General features: G+C 43.0%; 1 protein-coding gene across 1 annotated transcript in view; it reads right to left on the bottom strand.

Moving 5' to 3' along the window:
- Positions 1-12,662: 12,662 nt before the first annotated feature.
- Positions 12,663-19,181, bottom strand: part of LOC310783082 (DNA repair protein XRCC4-like) — a 48,399-nt gene continuing 41,880 nt past the window's right edge. Inside the window, exons 7-8 of the mRNA XM_083643870.1 lie at positions 15,643-15,778; positions 12,663-13,119 (exon numbers count right to left, since the gene is read on the bottom strand). Of these exons, the coding sequence (XP_083499996.1) occupies positions 15,651-15,778 (128 nt within the window). The 3' untranslated portion in view covers positions 12,663-13,119; positions 15,643-15,650. The remainder of the gene's footprint in view (positions 13,120-15,642; positions 15,779-19,181) is intronic.

The raw sequence follows: 19,181 nt of genomic DNA on the forward strand, positions 1-19,181 counted from the left end.
AACTGAACCGGAGAGAAAAAAGTCCGTTTAAGATCGCCACTTAAGCATCACACAGGCGTATAATTGGTTGCAGGTTTTTGGAGCTTGTGACAGTGGCCCTTACGCCAGCTGCGACTCTGCGAGATGCGCCCCGCAACGAAATACAAATAGGCTACCTGCTAGTAGCTACCGGGAGAAAATATGTCACTTCCTTCCGATAACAAAGTGGATTCCAGACTTTGATTTCTTTTTGGCACCGTGTATGACTTTCTTCTCGCAGAAACACCTGTTGCTGGCGGATGCTCAATACAATTCATGGAGGGATCAGTGAGGGCTGATTATTGTTATTTCACATCAAACATTAGCCTAATAATTGGAGGAGTATCCTAGTCTGTCGTCTCAAATAGCCTACCCTAATAAGAATAGGCTATTTTCGACACTGATGTAGATGCACTCGACTAGCGGGTTGCAGTCGGGGTGGGTTATCTAAGGACAAGGGGATGCATGGGCGGGTTCATGTTAAACAAGTTTTGTTTGGAAATAGGCTACTTCAATATTTTGATATGGTTTTATTCAGGCATGATTTGGGTAACATATAATGCCCAAACAAAAGTTTAGCCTACATGTTTAGAAAACTAACTATAGCTTAGTAATAACAGTTTTAACCCTGCAGCAGCCAACAATAATATTTAACATTTTCAATGTCACAATAAAATAGTATAAATAACTTACGTTGAACAGTGTTTTATTCCATAAAATGTAGAAAAATCGATGTATATCCTTAAATCCAGTTAGTCCCAGTGCGTTATATACATGCGTAAAAAGTGCCCAAGTATCTCCACCGCAAATCGCGCGCAAATGCACTTCTCCCCGGTGCCCCTTTCTTTTCGCCTTGATGTCCCAGAGTTGTGGGGTCCCTCAGTATGATGCTGGTTCTAGTCCGAGCAAGAGAAACAGTGAAGTGCTGGCAAGCAACAAGTTCAATTTTGCCTTACACACACTGTTATTTCGTCAGTGTTAGAGAGGAGGGGCAGAGTGCCCATCTGAAAAGTGAATGAGACACCTTGGGGAGGAGGAACAAAACTTAATTAGGCCCTGTGTCCGAGAGGTGCATCCTCCTCATCCAGTCGGCTGTTTTGTCAAATCACACAAATCACTTGCGCTGATCACACATTTCTCATGAGGTTCTTTTTTAACTTCACTGTGACCCTATAATTCCATCTTTTCACTGCTTTACTAAGGTGACCAGCGCTTAATAAAAAGTATTCACCAAATACAAAGAGGATGAGTTACGTTTAGGCTATATCTCGATGTGTATTAGTAAAGGAATTCGAAAAAATACTACTACCTTTGATTATAAGGTCTCCAAACGATGCGCTGTGGGGAGCGCACGGTCCTACCCAAGGGTGCGCGGTGCACAGGGTCAGGGTGGTGGTGCGTGACAGGAGGCAACGCAGACAGCTGTCTCTCGGCAATTTTCGTTCATGCTATTAAAGGGCTTGGTCACCCAGATGCTTTTCTATCAATATTGTGAAGAAATATCTCGGGCGGGACTTGCATCCACCCAAATCGAATATTCTATTTGAATTCATATCAATGACATTTTATGCAGCCGCCTCTTGCGTCTGGATCTAAAGAACCACTGAGGTATTAACAAATGCCAACTTTAAAATCAGTTTATTGTTTTATTTTACATTAGATTTGCTTTGGACTGGCTAATTGTGCCCTGAACACATTTGCTATGCATGCAGAACACGTTTTGGACTGGAGGAAGGTGTCTGTGATGCTCATCCAGCTCTGGTTATGACTGACTGAACTGGCAGGCAGTCTGAATGGTCTGATGGGAACTAAAGCCTCTGTGCTTGTCTTTTCCACACGGGGGAGAGGCTGGACCACAGTTTGTCAACCCCTGCCTAATAATCACAGCGATTTGCTACTGCCAGATAAGAGGGTTGGCTGTATGTGTGTGTGTGTGTGTGTGTGTGTGTGTGTGTGTGAGAGAGAGAGAGAGAGAGAGAGAGAGAGAGAGAGAGATGGTCGTGGGGGTCTGGGGGAGCTGCTGTCTGGCAATGATTATAACTCCCAACCGTGTGGGATGGGAGGTGTGTTTTCCGTTGTGTCCTCACAGTAAATAATTTGCATATGTGGTGTTTTCTAATGACTCCCACTGAATATAAGCTCCCAGTGTGACACCTCAAAAAGTTTAGTTGTCCGTTTCTCCAAAAATCAGCAATGCACTATTTGTTTACTGTAGGTAACCCATAGCTTTAATTCTGAAATTGGGAAAATATTGTTACAAAGTCAACAACATGATTTGGACATCCATTTTCCAGTGGCGGTTTGGTATTCCACTAGCTCACCGTGTAGACACAATGATTTAATGAAGAATCTGATTTGTAATCAAACTTTATTGAAATCCCTGTCGGATGACAAATAATAATTTTCACTTGCTCACAGTGTGAATTGTATTGGACTAAATTGTAGATGGGACTCATGAGTGACTCTGAATGAGTGCAAGTTTAAATGCACCGATTGCCAATATTACAAGAAACCAATAGCAAGTAATATTAAGAACAAAGCCAAAGCATCCTAATAATATTTTTCTGCACCAGAAAGTGCTTAGTGTGCATGTTTTGCTCAGTGTTTTGTCTAAGTACAGTACGTATACTGTAGCAACATGCAGGAATTTTCTTTGAGTCATGACTCTTGACCAGTGACTATTGGTCATCGATCATCCTCTAATGGAGAAGACAGTTAAACAGCACTTTCTATGACAGTGATGTTTAGAAAGAAAGTTGGATAGTCCGCCTACAGAGTCTACAGAGTACTTAACATTTCAACAGCTTATTAGTTGACAATTCAAATGTTTCATGCAGTGCATGTTTCATGCAGTCCATCCATTCATTTTCATTTTTTTCATTTCATTTATTTATTTGTTCTGAATATGACAATACTCGACACCAACAACATTTACATTTTCAATTTACACATTCCATGGCCGGAAAGGAGGAGGAAGAAGAAAAACGTATTTTATTATAGTTGTGATTATAGTTATTATGTGTGCGGCAGAAGGTTAAGCGAAGGTATCATGTTAATAGTGACTGTTTAATGACAGAGCGCAATACATCGGCTTCTGTGAATCCAAACTGACAGGTAGGTCTGGCTGCCGGCATGCAGGTAGGTCTGGCTGCCGGCAGACTAATTGTTGAAAATGGTTTTGTCTTCTAAAGCCACTCGGGCCAGATGAGAGCAGAGGTGATAAGCTTATAACAGAGAAGATGGCCCTTGGAGCCTGAGGGCCCTTGTAAAAAAAAGTCTTATAGGTGCCTTTTCCATGCCTGTCTGCATTGTAATCATCCCAGTTACCTGGCTACAATACACTTTCCCATACAAGGCTGGAATGGCCTAGGTGTCAGAGGGCACACTATCTCATGCCTTCTGGTTCTGCTCTTCACTAACAGGATTATGGGCCAAAATTTGACTGGTACTCTAAGGCCTACAAAATAACCCTACAGCCGGAGGCAGAACTCGACATCTTCGGCTCGAGTCCTCTCTGATCTTCCCTACAGCTGTGCAACAATCTCTGACACTGGGGACAACTGTCGCCAAAAGACTCATTCTGAAGGAATGGAAGTCTTCCTCATCACCTTCTTTTCAGGTGTGGCTGATGGACATGATCTCTGTTATACAGATGGAGAGGCTCAGGTCCCTGAGAACCAGCTCTCTTAACTGTCTGGGGCCCATTTTTTGCCTACTTTGACGAGGTTAAGAATGACCAGTGACTGAGGTTGGGGGTGACAGATGGCTCGCCCGGCTGGAGTCTTATGGATCCCTTGCATGGGATCCCTTGTCCATTATCTCCTGCAAGCACATAAACACTTTGTATGGCTGGTAGCACCACATTGTCATGTTAAATGTTCATGATGTATGTCCCCCCTCCCTATCTTATGTACTTTATTTTCCTGTGTCTGAACCTGTTTGTTTTGTTCGTATATTGTTCTAAAAAAAGAGTAGAGAGAGAGAGAGAGAGAGAGAGACAGACAGACAGAGAGAGAGAGAGAAAGAGGGAGACACTAAGGCAGGACAGAGAGAGATAGAGATAAATAGAGATGGTTGATGGTGCAATGAGTTGGATAAACATACAGGTTGTCAAGACCGCATCACTCAGTCTCCATTCAACAATTATAAAATGAAGAATGACATTTATTGAAACCGCAGCAGTTTGAGACACATTTGAACACGTGGACAAAGCAAAGATGTGTATACTGCAGTCAATAACGGACTTTGACAAAGATGGAATGCTTTCTGATGAACGCACGCGCATGGACACACACACACACACACACACACACACACACACACACACACACACACACACACACACACACACCTACACACACACACACACACACACACACACACACACACAGGGAAACAGGTTTCATACGCTGACCTAATTCTGGGTGGAATTTGCCACCTGACCCCGGCATAATTGAAGGACTAAAGTTACGGGCATCATTTAATCATTTTACTGCTTCGCCCTCTTAACGGACTCATCATAAAGTTAAAAGTTGCGAGTCACTTAAGTGAGCGTAAAACTTCTCTACTGTATGTGTAACAAAGTAGCTCCTGTTGCCTTTCAGCACCCATAAATCAATGAGTCAAAGAGCCAATCAAAGAGTGTTTGATCCTAGTGATCTGCTGTACGGGCCGCAAGATGACCCACATATCACATGACCTATAAAGTTGGTCTACCTCCGGCCCCATGCCACCTCAGATGGCATAAAACAGGCGTTAAATGTCCCTGACCCCGAGTGACACGTTCTAGTGAAACTCCCAAATTTAGGAGCCGAATATGCTCTAATAACGACTGCTTTTTCTGATTATGCCCACCGATTACAACAAAGGTTGTTTTTTCTTCGGAAATGGAATCACTTTAGAGTAGACCGCCGTATTCTGCATTCTATAAAGCAGTCTGTCTTTTGGCCTGATCTGCACCATCGGTAACATGCGTGTCCAAGATCATGTCAAACTACAGCGCATGATCAAGACAGCAAGTAGGATCATTGGGGTCGATCAGGTGTCTGCAGCACAGCTGTACGATGACCGTATTCTTAAAAAGGCTGACCAGATCCACAATGACTCTAGCCATCCTCTCCACCTGAAGTTCCGTATAGGAGCACCAGGTCAAATAGCAGAATTCTGCAGCAAAGAATCTGAACAACTAGGTACAGCAAATCTTTTGTGCCTACAGCAATTAGAGCACTAAACAAGAGATAAGTGGCTGGTACTCTAATCTCAACTGTGTATACTGTTTAATTATATTGTATTTTGTATTTTGACTGTGTATACTGTACATCTAGATCGTAGCTTGCATTTTTAACTTAGGTAGCTATATTTTATATTGCTGGCACTGCGTGTGTGTGTGTGTGTGTGTGTGTATACCTTGCACCTACAGTCTGTACTGTAACAACAGACGTGTATGATGACATGAATTTCCCCTTGCGGGATAATAAAGTTAACCTTTGACCTTGGATTCAATACCAGATGTCTCCCCAAACTCCTCATCTAAGTCCTGTACAAGGAAATCATCCAATAGCGACAACCACAGCCTGATACAGTCTGTTTGACAAAGGCTCCATCTCAATATGAGATGATATGCATGACATGCGTTCTGACGCATATCATGTCCGAGCAGCGCTACAGTCAACTACACAGTACAGAGCCAGATGCCAAGCGCACCGTCCATGTCCAAATGTCTGGAAGCATCTCTCTGCTTACTTTCATGAGAAGATCGTTCTGTTGGGACAATTTGGGAAGAACTTTCTCCACAAGGTCACATATCACCATGGCATTCTTGGATTTGATAATCACCCAATGTGGACCTTACTATAGAAATAAACCAAATCCAAACATGCACTTTACGCAAATCAATAGGCTACTGGGCAAATGTCTACTGAGACGCACCAAAATTCTGGCACTACCATCTGAGCATTATTAGAGGAGGAAAAAGCAAAAGTTCAAAGAACGCATGTTTGAAACAAACCATGCACACTCCAATTATCTTCCGGCAAAGCTTGTGACTAAAGAAATGACCCAATCTAAGTGTCAAAACAAACCAAAACTTGGCACACAGAAAGAGAAAAAACAGCCTGCCGTGATTTCCCAAGACACTGGGAAACAAGTTGGGGGGTTGCGAGTGAGTGAACCCCCCATTCAGAGCAGAAAATGTGGGAACATGAAGTGGCCTCTGGACAGACATGAACCCTGATCCTTTGGAGTCTGATGTGGAGGCCCAGACCACAGTGGCTGATCCCGTCAGCTTTACTGAGGCGCCAAGAGAGGTAAACGACAGCTCAGGGATTGATTTTAATCATGTTTCTTTAGAGCAAAAACAGGAGGTCGATACATGCTTTTTTATATAGCGATGCCCTCTAAAGGAGAAGAAATACTGACAAAGTAATTCTGAATATGGGTTAGTACTGTTCTTCTGGTTCTGTAAGAACAAAATCAATTAAATAATGAGATTGCTTCAAAATATAGTTAATAGAATCTTATTGGGCATATTTATTTTTTCAGTTGCCTAAGGAAAATGTAAGAAACATCGGTAACACTTTATTTTAAGGGGTATGCATAAGACATCTGTCATGAACATGAAGGAGGCTTTATGAATGTTTACGACTGTCATTTGGTAAATTAGTCATTGTTGATGCAAAGTTGACATTGTTTGAGATATCTTTGTTATGACAACTTGACATTAACCAAGACCACATGACCTCTCGATGTCTGTTACAGAAACATCTACACAAATCTGCTAGAACCTAACTTGGTAGCAAAGTTTAAAAGGCTTGAGACGAAACATTAGTGACAGATAATGTTACAGTAGAAGAACTGTGTTTTAATAGGAACAGACAACCATGTCAGACAACAGGAGCAAAATGCCACTCTTCTCCCCGGCTCACAACACCCACTCATTTCTACAACTTCCGAACAACCTAAAAATAATTGAAAGGAAAAAGCGAGAACAGAAAAAAGGAGCTGCACACAGACGTTCTGAGGACGAGGGAAGAAGTGTCACGACTGTCTGGAGCGCTCAATACCAGGTGTCAATCAGACAGGCACCAGGTGTCAATCAACAGGCAGGTGTCAATCATGTTGGGACAGCTGACGGACTGTCAGCCGGCGCGGGGGAGGGGTGTAACACAGGGCTCACCCTGCTGCTCACTAATTAGTGCCTCTAGTGAGAGCCACTGACCTTGTCCCTCCATCTTTCCACTGGTCTGCCTTCCTTCCTTATCTTCCTCCACTTACTGCTCTTTAGCTAGATGAGGCCTCCATTCTGTGAAGAGTGGCCTCTCTTTCCTCCTCCAGCTCCAACTCCAGAGACAGACGGTCAAGGTTAGGGGAGTTTAGGTTCAAACATGGAAGGTGGTCCCCCCCTCTGCCGCGGTCTCTCACACTGCCCCTCTGAGTGAGTCCGCGGACCACATTCATCAAAACCGTGCTTCACCTGAAGGCATTATTGCCTGAGGGGTGATGAGTGAAATCACAGGAAAAGGTTCCCCCCTGGGTGTGGCCGAGTTGAATCACTTGAGACAATGAGGCCTGTGTGTGTGTGTGTCTTCAATTGAACAAATCTGCACACATTTTCTGTGAGAGTCGCTGGCTGACATCTTCCCATTGGGAAAAAGGTTTCATCAGAGGGTGATTCAACCACGTAGCGACAGACACTTGTACAAGGATCAAGCTGTAATGACGATTGTTTGCAAATCCCAACAGACTGAAATTGTATGAATCAGTCCATTCCCACGTCATAGATGTTAGCCAATTACTGTAAATGGACTAGATTGCAGAATTGTGGCTATGGCTGTAATCAGCCTATGCAAAAATGTCTATGAAATTTGTGCAGACAATGCATAAATTCATTGGTTCCCTATGGTGAAATTCCCAGTGGAGATGTGGTTCTCATTGTATGTCAACCACAGATGTAAACAAAAAAAATAAATTTGGGTGTGCAAGGCAGTTATTGAGCCAGGCAGCAATTAGGCCTACATGAGAGAAGGCACTGCGGACAGCATGTCGCTGCTTTGGTCTCTGACCAAGAGGAAGTCAAGATAATAACATAATGCTGCCGATTCCCAAAGCCACGGGAGAACATCTACTCAACCCAAGAAAATCATTTTGGTTTCTTTGGTTCCAATTACTATTTTAAATGATGTTTCAGTAAAATTGTAATAAAAATCCGTTTTGGCCACCCATTAAAACACATGGGTGGCATTCACAGCATTTCAAAGTGCTTAGTGGTTACTGGTTACACTACCGTATACCTTTCTATGGGCTGGTTAGTCATTCTGCTGGGAATTGAAACAAACCAATTAAACACAATACAGAGTATGTGCCTACTGTAAGCAGACACAAACTTCATTTGCAATGGTTAACGAATCTTTTTTTCGACCAGCGTCGTAGAAAGGCTTTAAGTGAGTTATTTTTCAACCTTGTCACTACTGAGCAGCGTTTTGTCACTATTGTGTCAGGCTATGTAAGGCCCTATTAGATTATAAGGACATAAAATGGGTAGTATATAATATTATTGTCAAAGCTTTGCCTAATTAGGAAAAGTTGTTATATGTCCATGAGTGTGTGACTGTGGTTAGATATATGGGAGAAAAAGAAAGGGTCCCTCCAGGACACTGCAGCAGGTTGTCATTATCACACACTTCTGGGCAACGAGCATCAGCAGAACATTTGGCTTAATTCAAATAATGAGGCCATTGAGTTCACACCAGGAGCTCGAGGGAGAAAAGGCTCATTACTAGCAGTGATCAAAAGCCTGCTTCAATAGACTGGCTGGAGACAAGGTGAATAGGCTACTCTTTGCCACTGGCAAGACTATTAGTCCAGTGCGAGAAAGACCATGTTTAGAAGATAAGGCAGCGCTAAATAGAAAAAGACAAAGGAGTAAAGGTATCTACTTGGTTCAGCCCTCGAGCAAAGCAATCAGGCAACACTTCTGACATACAGTACTTTGGTTTTGGCAAGGCCAGCTTTCCTCCTTTGAGCACAGTAAAGTATGTTGAATACCTGTTGAATACCTGATGTAAGTATTAAGATTTATTAAGATTAATAAATGATGGACATATAAGGAAATATACCATTTTTGAACGTAATGGCCAGTGAGACATGATATTATGTACCGTATATAAGCCTGGTTTTATAATTAATAATCATGAGTTGAGAAGTTTGAGAATGGCGTTTACCATGCCCCACCACTCCCTGTATAAGGGATGGTGCTACTGCCCCTAGTGGCAGAAAGTGAAAAATGTAATTTTAATCCGACCCCAATATGAAGGTACTGTATATATTGGTGAAGATTAAATATGATACTTCTGTAGGTCACAGGTGAGGTCTGCTCCCCATAAAGTGAGTTAACTCACAACTATTAGAAATAAACCCCTGAGGATAGGCTAAATAGGGATAAAGGCAGATTGTTTACGGCACTTAGCTCAGGAGCTAGAGCCGTCGCCTGGGAATTGGAAGGAATTCCCAGTTCGAGGCTGGCTCCTCCCAGCAGTTTTTCCAAGTGTCCGGCGAGCAAGACACTGCTCCCGACGAGCTGGTTCGCGCTTTGCATGGCTGCATGTGTGTATGTGAGTGTAAATGTGTGAATGTGAGGTATTCATTGTAAAGCACTTTGAGTAGTCAATACATAAAATACATACAGTCCATTTACCATTTATATTTAACTAGACAGTAGACACACACACCGTATACAATTTTCACTTCATCAATGGCTCATCAACATCTGGCAAAAGTTAGTTGGCCTACATGAGTATGGTTAATATGGCCTTTCTCCATTCCTCCTAATGTGACACCTGAAGTTCTAATGTTCTGACATGTCAGGATGATAAATACTGCAAATATGCGGGCAAATACGAGTATTGTGTGTATGTGTCTGCTTGTAATCAAACACATAAGCCCTGTTCGGAATCAGTCCCTATGACAGAAATAGTGGACTATTTAGTGTGTTCGCCATTTTGTACTACTGTCCTAGTCCTGAATTCTCAACTGTTAATTTGATTCACTATATAGTCCACTATAAAATGTCCACAATGCACAGCGATTTTTAGTGAACAGCGAAAACCCTACATTTTTGCCGGTATACCACAATGCAATGCGGTTGTCTTTACCGAAGGAGAAGAGTCGCTAGCTCGCGAGCTAACAAGCTCGTGAGCTACTTGACCAGCACAGCTTGGCATTATATATTATTATTAGTTGACAAAACCACACATGCACATAATTAGAATTTCAACAATTTATTTTGGATTTAGCAGTCAAAACATGCAACATCAATACTACCTGAGGATATTTGAATTGTTTGTTTATGTGATATGGGCGCGGATTGCTTGCGTCGCATGAATACCCGGCGCAACTTGTGACGCAATGATCTTCAGAAAAATAATCTGTCTAGTGTCCAAAACTCATTTGGTCTTTCCCCATATAGTTCATTATATGACAAACACTATATGGGGAATAGTGAGTGAATGAGTGAACCATTCCGAACGTGTGTCTACAGTCTACTACAGTGTCTCTCTCGCTGTCTATCTCACACACACATAGACACACAAGGAGCAGATGCTCACACATTCAAGGGGTCCAGCAGGAAGGCTGGTTTACTGCTGCGTTTGTATAAAGAGCCAAAGTGAACGTCACTTCCTGCTTCAGCATGGTACCAGAGATTTTCATCCGCCATTTATTTTCCCATAGACATTTCGTAAAATGCTCATAAAAATAGTTTTATTTGGTCAAACCAAACGTTTCAGCTATATCTAGAATCGGGAGAGACCATAGAACATTTCACTCGGACCAACACGTGAAATGTTATGTGGTCTCTCCTGTTTCTAAATATATCTGAACCGTTTGGTTTGAACAAGTAAAACTATTTTTTATAAGCATTTGACTAAACATCTATGGGAAAATAAATAGCAGATGAAAATCTCTGGTACCATGCTGAAGCAGGAAGTGACGTTCACTTTGGCTCTCTATTGCTCTGAAATATATTCCTTCAGTTTCTAACTGCCTGCCCACTGTTTGACTTCCACACGTGTGCCACCCCAGCATGGACAGCGCTGTTGCCCACTGTGTGCCAAATGAGTAGCAGGTAATGTAGCCTGACCCTGCTGGGCCTATAAAACCAATTAAACGTAGAGAAACTAACTTAGACATTTTCCCCCTTTTCTTCTCTTAATAATCCAATGTCATTTTATATAACCTCAACATGTGGTTGATTCAAAGCCAAAGGCAGAGAGATGAGGTAATGCATACTGCAAAGACCTATTCAAAAGCGGGAGCACACACAGTGGCCCAAGGCAATCATCAGTTATCACAATAACTCAGAGGCCACCCCCTCACTCTAATACAGTAGTGCAAAATGAGCTTCAATTGCTTTGTCACCCACGCGATTTTCAAAGTGAGATCTAAACTCTCGCTTGTGATTCTTGTATTTCTATTCGACACCATTCTGACAGCATTAAACGCCTACAGATGCCCGAGGGGTGACTAAACTACTGCAGTATTTTAGTGTAGAATAATTCAGCAAATAAGTTAAGTCATTTGCAGTTTTCAAACGTTGCTTGTTGACTGCCAAGGCTGTTTCAGACATTACAGCGGAATAAGCAGTGAGAACACACTGGTGGCCAACAAAGGGCGCTCTGTCCGCCCGCCGGCCGGCAGCGCTGTGGCGGGAAAGAGCGCTAGCAGGAAGACTGCTGCCACTCCCCTGGATGGTGAGAGTGGTGCAGGTGCACACAGTAAGTGAACGACGATGATAAGCAAGTGACTGGACGTTTAATTTAAGGCTGGCACAGCCATCATCGCTTTCAGCTACACAACACAGGCTGCCGTATCCCTTTGACTTAGATTGCCCTGGCTGTGGGTGTCATTCAAGGCGGCTTCATTTCCAGCCGCAGACGTGGGGATGAATAGGCTACTTTCACCATACTCAAAACTAGTGAACAGACCCGACATTTACAGAATCAAGTATGGTCTATTCTGCAGAAAACAAAGCTGTAGAAATAATTTGAAAATCATGTGTAGCAAAACTCTTATTTGATAGCACACGTTAAATTCACCAGTAAGTAATATAATATGTGTTTCAAATGTGTCCACAAGTATTGATAATCTACTCACCATCATGTCAGTCTAAACTGAAGCTCATACTCATATTCATGTCAGGTTGTTGGACTAACAAACACAGTTGGCCTGGAGTTCCATCTCAGCCTTCTCTCAAACTATTGAAGTTAATGGGTTAGAGGTTAATTGATCAGCTCTCCTTCATGATCGAAACACATTTGATGTCAAAAGAGATCATAGCTGGATTCACCTGATCAGCTCCTCATATTTGTATGTTTAATGTTTAATTATGTACTAGACGATTAAGAACACTTTTACAATGTCTTGTCATGTGTTTTCCCACCACTTTTAGTTCCAAAATTTCAATGATCAAAATTGACTTAAATCATTTTCTCTTCAAAGTATTTTTAAAGCATTTCCAAACAATGACATTTTAAAATCAAAAATAGTTTTATTGTGCCAACTCGTTGAAAATGGTAATATTTACAAATACGTAAAAAAAGAGAGAAGCAAACATTTTGTCGGCGCAGGAGTGCCCAGCAGTTTAGGTCTTAGAGCTGCCAAGTTTGGGAGCAGAACACCATTCATTCAAGGTAAGAGAAGCGCATGAATGAGCGTATTGTCACATAAGTCTGAATGGGAAATATTCAGTACATTTTAGCTAACTCTCTTGCAATCTCCCTTCATCTGCCTCTCCATCACTTTGTGATGCACTCTTCTGTAAATGCCTGTCAGACGGCGACCTGTGATGTGATTATGATGGGATCTATAGGTGTGACATTCCTGTGAGGATTACCAGACTAGCCAGCGCGTGTTGTGGGATTATCCCGGCCGCCACCCGTGGTCTTCGGCAGATGTGTAGGTATCATCCAATTCATACGGCACGGCAGGAGGGGTCCAGAGGTCAAAGGTAGAATGGTCAAATGAAGAGCATCTCTGTATTCCAATAGGTCTCCCCAGGTTCATTACTGTCAGTGTGAAGACACATTGTGATGACCCCGGGACCTAAAGCTGGTAGCAGAGGTAAGGGAAGAGGTGAGGAGGTGAAGGCAATGAGAGGCTACATAACCCATTAACCCTTTACAAAACACCCCTCAGGTACTTCAGGCCACAGAACATCCATAGAGAAAAAGGGCAGATGAAAAGGAGAAAAGGGGGAGGTCAGATTATGCTAAAGACTAGCCTAGAAAAGTAGAAATGAAAAGAGATGGCGTATAATTTATTTACATAATGAGAAAGAGGGAGAAAAACATCAGCATGACATGATGAATAAGCAGCAGCGAAGCAGCTCGGGTCCTTGGTGGTGACACCCTCTCTTCTGGGTGTAGCCTGTTGTCCCGCAGTAGTTCTTCCTCTCTCTATGGTCTCACACAGAGCCAAGGCCAAGAGGCTTAGCAGCCAAATTCTAGCTCAGGGCGAAGTCAAACACTTGAGAAATTGCTTCCATACTCCTGGTCCAGATTCTCCACCATGTTCTCCAAGTCATTAGCACCAACACCATCAGTTCCCTGGGAAGCGCTGGAGGGCAGTCAAGTCCTTGTTGTCACATGACCACTCGCACATCTGAGGAAGGTCTTCGCCACAACACTGATTGGAGCGCGCAGTCTGGAGCGCTCAGGAGAAATGGAGATGGTGCCGTTTGATCGGTCTTTGTTGTATCTTTGTTCGTTCACGATGAGAGACGGAGAAGAAGTCCCTCATGAGAGCTGCGGCAGGTCATTGCCGTTCGCAAAACAGACCAGAGGGAAGTATGCGATGTGCACCGGGCGTTTTAGGATTGCTCTCACAATCCAGGATCAAATCTGGCATCAAAATGTGCTTGGTTGCCATTGTTTCTGTTTTGTGTATTGGCATGAGGCTTGAGCGTCTGAAAGTAACTTGCCACTTTGCTGGACAGGAATGAAGAAAAGCCATTCATCACTACACTACAGCACTTAATAGGGCTTTAGTCCTGGATGTCATTATAATTCATGGAGAAGCGAAAGTGCCAGGCAACAGAGAGGGAGAGGAAGTGGGAGGTAATATCAGTTGTGCCAATTTTACTCCTGAATCTGGGGTTGTATGGGGAAATACAGTATAAAACTGCTGGAGGAGCTCATGTTATTTAGGGGGGGGGGGAAAGAGGTCAACAACAAATGAAATCAGGTGGACAGCAAGGGCTAAAGTGCAAATGAGAGAGATGATGAGATGATTGTGTGTTTTTACTGGAGCTCACAGCTACTGCCGTCAACACATGGCTGGACCGAGCTGCATCGTGTTGTTTATATGCCGGGCCAACACCCAGATGTTCGCTGTGGGAGGAAGTGATGAGGTTCTTCCATTCAAAAGAAGTGTCACTGCAACAAATTTGGGAGAGATCAACCAACTTTCCGCATGATGCCTAGTTGCAACATAATCTGAAGGGTAACTGATACAGTATTACTATTGCCAATACAACACAAATCACACAAGCACAATTTAAATTGTATTTTTTTTTACCTCTGAATCTGAAGATGTACAACAGAACCTAGGTATGATTTCATCATTTTGTGACAGCAGACAAATTGCACGCCACAGAATGTGACACAATACAGCTGATAACCCAGTCTGGCCAGCATGAGAAACAGGACTTCTCAGTCTCTTCTTCGTGTGGCAGTAATGTACCAATGTGAAGTCTCATGATGTGAAGTTACAGTGAGGCCAACCACAGTCCTAATAGGCAAGGGTCCAGGAATCCGCTGGCATTCTGCAGTAGTGGCTCACTATGAGAAAACATGGAGATGCTGATGCAGTTGGATATTCGGTATAGGAGACACGGCTGAAAACTATGAATTTTCAGGTTTTAGGAACGCCATTGGAGAAATAATCTATTGTTTGTGTTTGTGTGAGTAATTCGTCGATACCATAAGAACGGGAAGAGAAATGAATCGCCATGCAAAAAGTACATGGGAGATGATTTGTGATTTGTGGCACACATGTTTGTCAGCGTGTGTCAGAAAGAAATCCCTGTGGGCTCGCTGTGAGGTCAGCGATGAAGCAACATTCATCACTGGAAAAAGGGGGTAACAAAGAAAAAGTGAAGAAATTCAGGAGGGCAACCCACATGAAACGCTGCGGGGAAGTTCATCAGAAGACTGAATGTCTGAAGCAAATGACAGAAAGAACAATTGAATGGAGTTTGAGAAAGAAAGAAGAAGATTCACAGGACCAGAGAGCCCTAGGTTTCTAATGAGTGTCTTGTTTGACTTTGGTTTAGGGTCAGATGGAATAGATTACTCCTAAATTGGAACAACATTGGAGAGATTGTGAGCTCGTGTTGACACTATTTCAGTTATAAGCTACCGGAAAATATGCAATATAGAACCTGTTCCCCTCCAGCATTTTCCCATCCGGTCTCCTCCTGTGTCAAGTTCAAAGTCATGTACAAAGAGGTGAAGAGAGGAACTCCAAAATGCCATTATGGAACCAGAAAATAAAAGTACCATAGGGTGAATTAAATAATGCTGATGCCAAATATAATAATAATAATGGCGATGCATTGACTAGTTGACTAACCTGTAGTTTTATTCCTGTTGGGAGGGTTCTGGGCTCTGGGTGTGAAGCAGTCGACGCTTCCGTCTAGGTTGTATGTCTTCACTGTCAAAAACACTGTGCTGGTCCATAGAAATGCCGTGACACACCAGATTCCGGCCTGCATAGTATGCGCGCGCACACACACACACACACACACACACACACACACACACACACACACACACACACACACACACACACACACACACACACACACACACACACACTTTTGAGTTAATCACGGAATATAACACCATGTATGATGATACGTGATATGTATATGGTTAGTGCATTGTGGGTGACGGGTGCTGATAATGTGTGTATTTTATGTTTCTTTTTGTGTGGACTCCAGGAAGACTTACTAATGGGGATCCATTTTAAACAAATACACAAACAAGTAAACACACATACAAGCACACAAAAACACACATTTGTGAAAGCACCTTTGATATATTTTAAGTCCATGTTACGTCATTTTGGGCATTTGTTTCTTTCTGACACCTACTTTGAGTCAACAGTTGGCGCCATTCCTATTCAATACTTCAGAAAAACAACACACCACTGCGTAAAAAAGTCTTCCCATCAGGGCTATGATGATGTTTTCTCTGAAAGCCATTCAAACGTACATCAGGAGTGTTATCTGCTAGTCGCATGGCCTCACAATAAATCCTTTGCTGCTGGACGGCATGTTCTTCAGCACACTGAGGACTTGTCTTCTTCCAAATCCTTGGGATGACTGGGGGTTTCATTACCAAAACCCAAATTCTTCGTCCCCTAACGAAACATTGACCCCAATTTCCTGGTTAAACACATTTTTCATCAGTGTCATTTGTGGCACATTTGTGACAGTTTAAGGGCATTTGATCTCAGATAACCTTTTCTGACCCTGGACAGCCCCGATGTCTTTGTGACCTTTATCTGGAAAAGAGATCTGGCATTCCACACAAGCCTGGTCATACAAATATATGGATTTATATAGAGACAGACATACATGTACATAGATACAAACACACACCCAGTGTTTCCCATTCATTAATACATTTATGGCGCACCGCCACTATAGGATTATGACCGCTACAACAGATGTTGACGGAGTCCCCCGCCCCCTCGCAAAACTCCACATTAGCCTGTCTCTCTCTCTCAAACTACCCGAGTGATGATTGGGCGATATCAGGGCCAATCAGAGGCAGAGTAGAACGGGTGTCCACTGTCCACCCCCCACCACAACAACTCAAAATCCTGTGGGAAACACTGCACACCTGTTTGCCCTTTAACACTGCTGCTAGCCTATTCCAATTGAAAGATCAACAGATTGAATGCTTGTGTGAGATAAACGCGTCACTGAGGCTCCACCTCCTGCACTGATAAGCAAACAGGAAGCAGTAAACACTACGTGGACGATGAATGTCAAAACGGCATATTCAGTCTGATATTTCACTTAGAGATGCACAATATATCAGCAATCATATCGGTATCGGTCCGATGAGCAAAATAACAGCAATGTTAATATCGGTTAATTGTATCGGCCAAAATGTTCATATTGAGAGGAGACGACGTGGTAAATCTATGATTTATGTGCTTTTGCAAATATTTTGGAAATAAAAGACATTACTTTTTTCAAATTCACAGTGTTTACATGTTTTACAGTATGTACAAAATGTTATTACCATAGAAACTTGTTTTTATACAGATCACAACGACAGCGGTAAATATCAACGGCAATGTTAATATCGGTTATCGGTACCGGCCAAAACGTTGATATCGGTGCCTCCCTAGTTTCACTCCATCTGCCTGTCACACAGAAGGCCTTTGCATGATTTTTCCTTGACTCGTTTTCCTGTCTAGGCGCTGACACCCTCTCAGACTCGCCCTCATTCCTAAAGCAACACACAGTGGTGTGTCTCTCCTTTCTTTCCAGCCGACACCTTCTCCTCCGTGCTGCTTGTGTTATCTGTGACAGATGTGCTTCCTGTGTGTTGTCACTATCAGGTGCTAAACCTGCAGGGAAAAGGTCAAAGTGTGAGAGAGTCTCCCTTTCTTTTGTTCCCACTTGTGCTTTGTCATAACTCTCTCTTATCGGGCTCCCAGCAAAATGACAACACAGCCAGAGGCACACGGCTTCACTGGGGTCACGTATGTCAACAGAGACTTGTGTTCGCCCACAGCCGTTATAGTCACATTTGGGTGTATTCCTAAATTCAAATAAAGGCAAAGATGTTAAACGTCAATATGTAATGACACATACAACTGTGTATGTAAATACTTTGTAAGTGCCAGATTGCCACACAGAATACAATGAATATCAGTGAGGTCAGAAATCAAAGCATGTCAAGAATGTGCACGTCAAATAAGGATAGTTTACTGTAATTGTCAACATCAACGTAGATTACTGTGAACTACTAGTGACAGATGGAGAACTACAACTGGAGCCAAACTTTCTCAAGGCTTAAATTCTTCATGTCATAGAGACACTGCGGAGCGCGTCATCATTCAGAAACCACGCCCAAAACAGGGGAAAACAGAAACTCCCGTCCAATCCTGGCGTTCTCCTATGTCGCGTGCATGGTCGGTCGGGTGTTGCGATCATATATTCGGAAGATGAACACTCCGACTTACTTCATTGACAGCAACATCCACATTTTTCTTCTCGCTAATTCTCAATGGCTTCCTTGTTTTCCTCGGGAGTACAAAAAAACTTTAACTGGCAATTTTTTACATTTGTTGTCTGCGCAGCCCACCACACAACAGCTTTTACCTATGTTTAATTCAAGGAATATGACGCTGGTGTGTGGAAGTGAACGGAGCTTTGCCCCCGTGATGGGTGTGGCCTATTTCATGCAGTGTCTCTATTGAACTGGTTACTGGGGTTACTTGACTCAGACTGGACAAATTGAACTGGACAGATTGAACTGGTTGCTGGGGTCATTTGACTCAGACTGGACAGATTGAACTGGTTGCTGGGGTCATTTCACTCAGACTGGAGAAATTGAACTGGTTGCTGGGGTTATTTGACTCAGACTGGACAGATTTAACTGGTTGCTAGGGTTATTTGACTCAGACTGGACAGATTGAACTGGTTGCTGGGGTCATTTGACTCAGACTAGACAGATTGAACTGGTTGCTGGGGTTATTTGACTCAGACTGGACAGATTGAACTGGTTGCTGGGGTTCTTTGACTCAGACTGGAGAAATTGAACTGGTTGCTGGGGTCAATTGACTCAGACTGGACAGAGTGAACTGGTTGCTGGGGTCATTTGACTCAGACTGGACAGAGTGAACTGGTTGCTGGGGTCATTTGACTCAGACTGGACAGAGTGAACTGGTTGCTGGGGTCATTTGACTCAGACTGGACAGAGTGAACTGGTTGCTGGGGTCATTTGACTCAGACTGGACAGAGTGAACTGGTTGCTGGGGTCATTTGACTCAGACTGGACAGAGTGAACTGGTTGCTGGGGTCATTTGACTCAGACTGGACAGATTGAACTGGTTGCTGGGGTCATTTGACTCAGACTGGACAGAGT

The sequence above is a fragment of the Poromitra crassiceps genome (assembly GCF_964638095.1).
Source record: "Poromitra crassiceps genome assembly, chromosome: 10".
Lineage (NCBI taxonomy): Eukaryota > Metazoa > Chordata > Actinopteri > Beryciformes > Melamphaidae > Poromitra > Poromitra crassiceps.